The sequence below is a fragment of the Ixodes scapularis genome, unplaced genomic scaffold (assembly GCF_016920785.2).
Source record: "Ixodes scapularis isolate PalLabHiFi unplaced genomic scaffold, ASM1692078v2 PGA_scaffold9__187_contigs__length_104089568, whole genome shotgun sequence".
In the NCBI taxonomy this organism is placed as follows: Eukaryota; Metazoa; Arthropoda; class Arachnida; order Ixodida; family Ixodidae; genus Ixodes; species Ixodes scapularis.
In genome coordinates, this window is record NW_024609884.1 from 94,507,850 (window position 1) to 94,509,640 (window position 1,791).

Here is a 1,791-nt window from a genome sequence, read left to right on the forward strand (position 1 = left end):
ATAAGACAATCTTTTACTACTTTCTTGGTTAGTTGTCGGGCACGTATAATCCAATACCGCTCTCGCAGATGACTCATCGTGCTTGCTACTCCACCGTGCAGAACTTTACTATGAGCGTCCATCACGACCAGCCTCACAAAGCTATAGGTCCGTTAGGAAGTATGATTGGATGCTTCCCATCGAAACTTTCGGTAGACCTCTGGAGTCATCCTCCAACTCGAAGGATTTCGTTATCATCAAAAAAAAGGATGGAACTGAGCGAGGGACGGATTCACTTCCATTGTGCCATTTTTTCTTAACAGAATGTCAGTCTCAAAGCTTTCCTTTTGTACTTGCTTAACCCAATACCGCTCTGCGGTGTCCAATTCCGCTGCACTTAGAGTTCCTCGGAACTTGTCATTTTTTTTGTTCGCGTTGTTAGCGAACCTAATGACCCAGGCAGTTATCCGGAGAACCTTTTGGAAATTATTATAAGCTCCGGCATCGAACAATGTTGGCACCGCTCGATCGTTCTCCAACAACACCTGTGTCTCTTTTTCGACTTCCGGTTGTGACGTGATTTGCAACGGAGCTGCGTTTCTAGGCCATTTTGAAGGCTCTTGGCACAACCAGTTGGGTCCTTTCCACCAGATGACGCTGTCTCGAAGCTCATAAATAGTCAATCCTCTTGTCAAGAAATTTGCCGGATTGTCTTGACCGAGGCAGTGTCTCCAATGGTCCGGTGACGTCACTGCTAGTATTTCCGTTACCCTGTTTTTCACAAACGGCTTCCATTTCTCCGGCCCTGCTCTCACCCAACTGAGGGCAACTGTCGAATCCGTCCACATGATGTTGTCCAGGTCCACGTCATAATAGGAGTCTTTTATGTATTGTAAGAGCTTGGATCCCATATTGGCTCCCATGAGCTCAAGCCTTGGCACTGTTAAAGGTCTTGTCGGTGCCACCCTGGTCTTCGCGACAACCAACGTGGTGGCTACATTCCCTTGGTAATCCTCAGTTCTCAAGTATGCGCACGAGCCGTAGGCTTTCATACTTGCATCTACAAAGACGTGTAATTGCATTTTTCTCGCTCCCGCCAGGACACCACGCCTTATGTATCTCGGTACTTTCAAAGAGTGCAGCTGCACAAGATCCGTCGTCCAGGCGTGCCATTCGTTGACCAACTCTGGGGGTAAAACTTCATCCCAGTTCATCCCAATTAGCCATAGCTTTTGGAAGAGCAACTTGGCCATTAGGACGAATGGTGCGATCAGTCTGAGAGGATCAAATACTCCTGAAGCTGCCTTGAGGATGGACCGCTTGTTGTCCAGATTTGCAGTGAGGAATTCCAGAAGAGACTCTACTTTGTACATAAAACAATCGTTTTGCTTGTCCCAGATCATTCCAAGTACTTTGGTGATTTTCGAAGGTGTGAGACTCTTTCCTTCTGATATAATTTCAGGTTCATCATTGTTGAATTGCTGCTGTAATTCTTCGTTGTTAGCTGTCCATTTCCTCAAGGTCATTCCAGCGCTTTTCATAACGTCAATAGACTTTTTGTAAAGTCTCGCAGCCTCCTCGACACTCTCAGCTCCAAGAAGTAGGTCATCGACATAGAATGCGGCTCTTAGTTTGTCTGCTAACACTGGCTGTTGCTCGCAGACCAGTTTCAAGTGGTGATGGATACTGGCCGTGAACATGAATGGACTTGATGTAGATCCGAAAGGTACTCTGGTCATCCTTCATTCTTGTATGTTTTCCTCCTTCAAAGGGAAACTTGGCTCTTCCGCAAACCAAAGAAATCGGAAGGCA

At 46.5% G+C, this 1,791-nt stretch overlaps 1 protein-coding gene across 1 annotated transcript; it reads right to left on the reverse strand.

Annotated features, from left to right (window-relative positions):
* Positions 1 to 236: 236 nt before the first annotated feature.
* LOC120846480 lies at positions 237 to 1,505 on the reverse strand. Its single transcript, XM_040218237.1, has one exon. The coding sequence runs from the start codon at positions 1,503 to 1,505 to the stop codon at positions 237 to 239; it is 1,269 nt and encodes a 422-aa protein (XP_040074171.1).
* Between the last annotated feature and the right edge of the window lie 286 nt (positions 1,506 to 1,791).

Excerpts from the sequence above, each read along its gene's own strand:
- LOC120846480 (XM_040218237.1), bottom strand. The coding sequence starts at position 1,505 with ATGACCTTGAGGAAATGGACAGCTAACAACGAAGAATTACAGCAGCAA.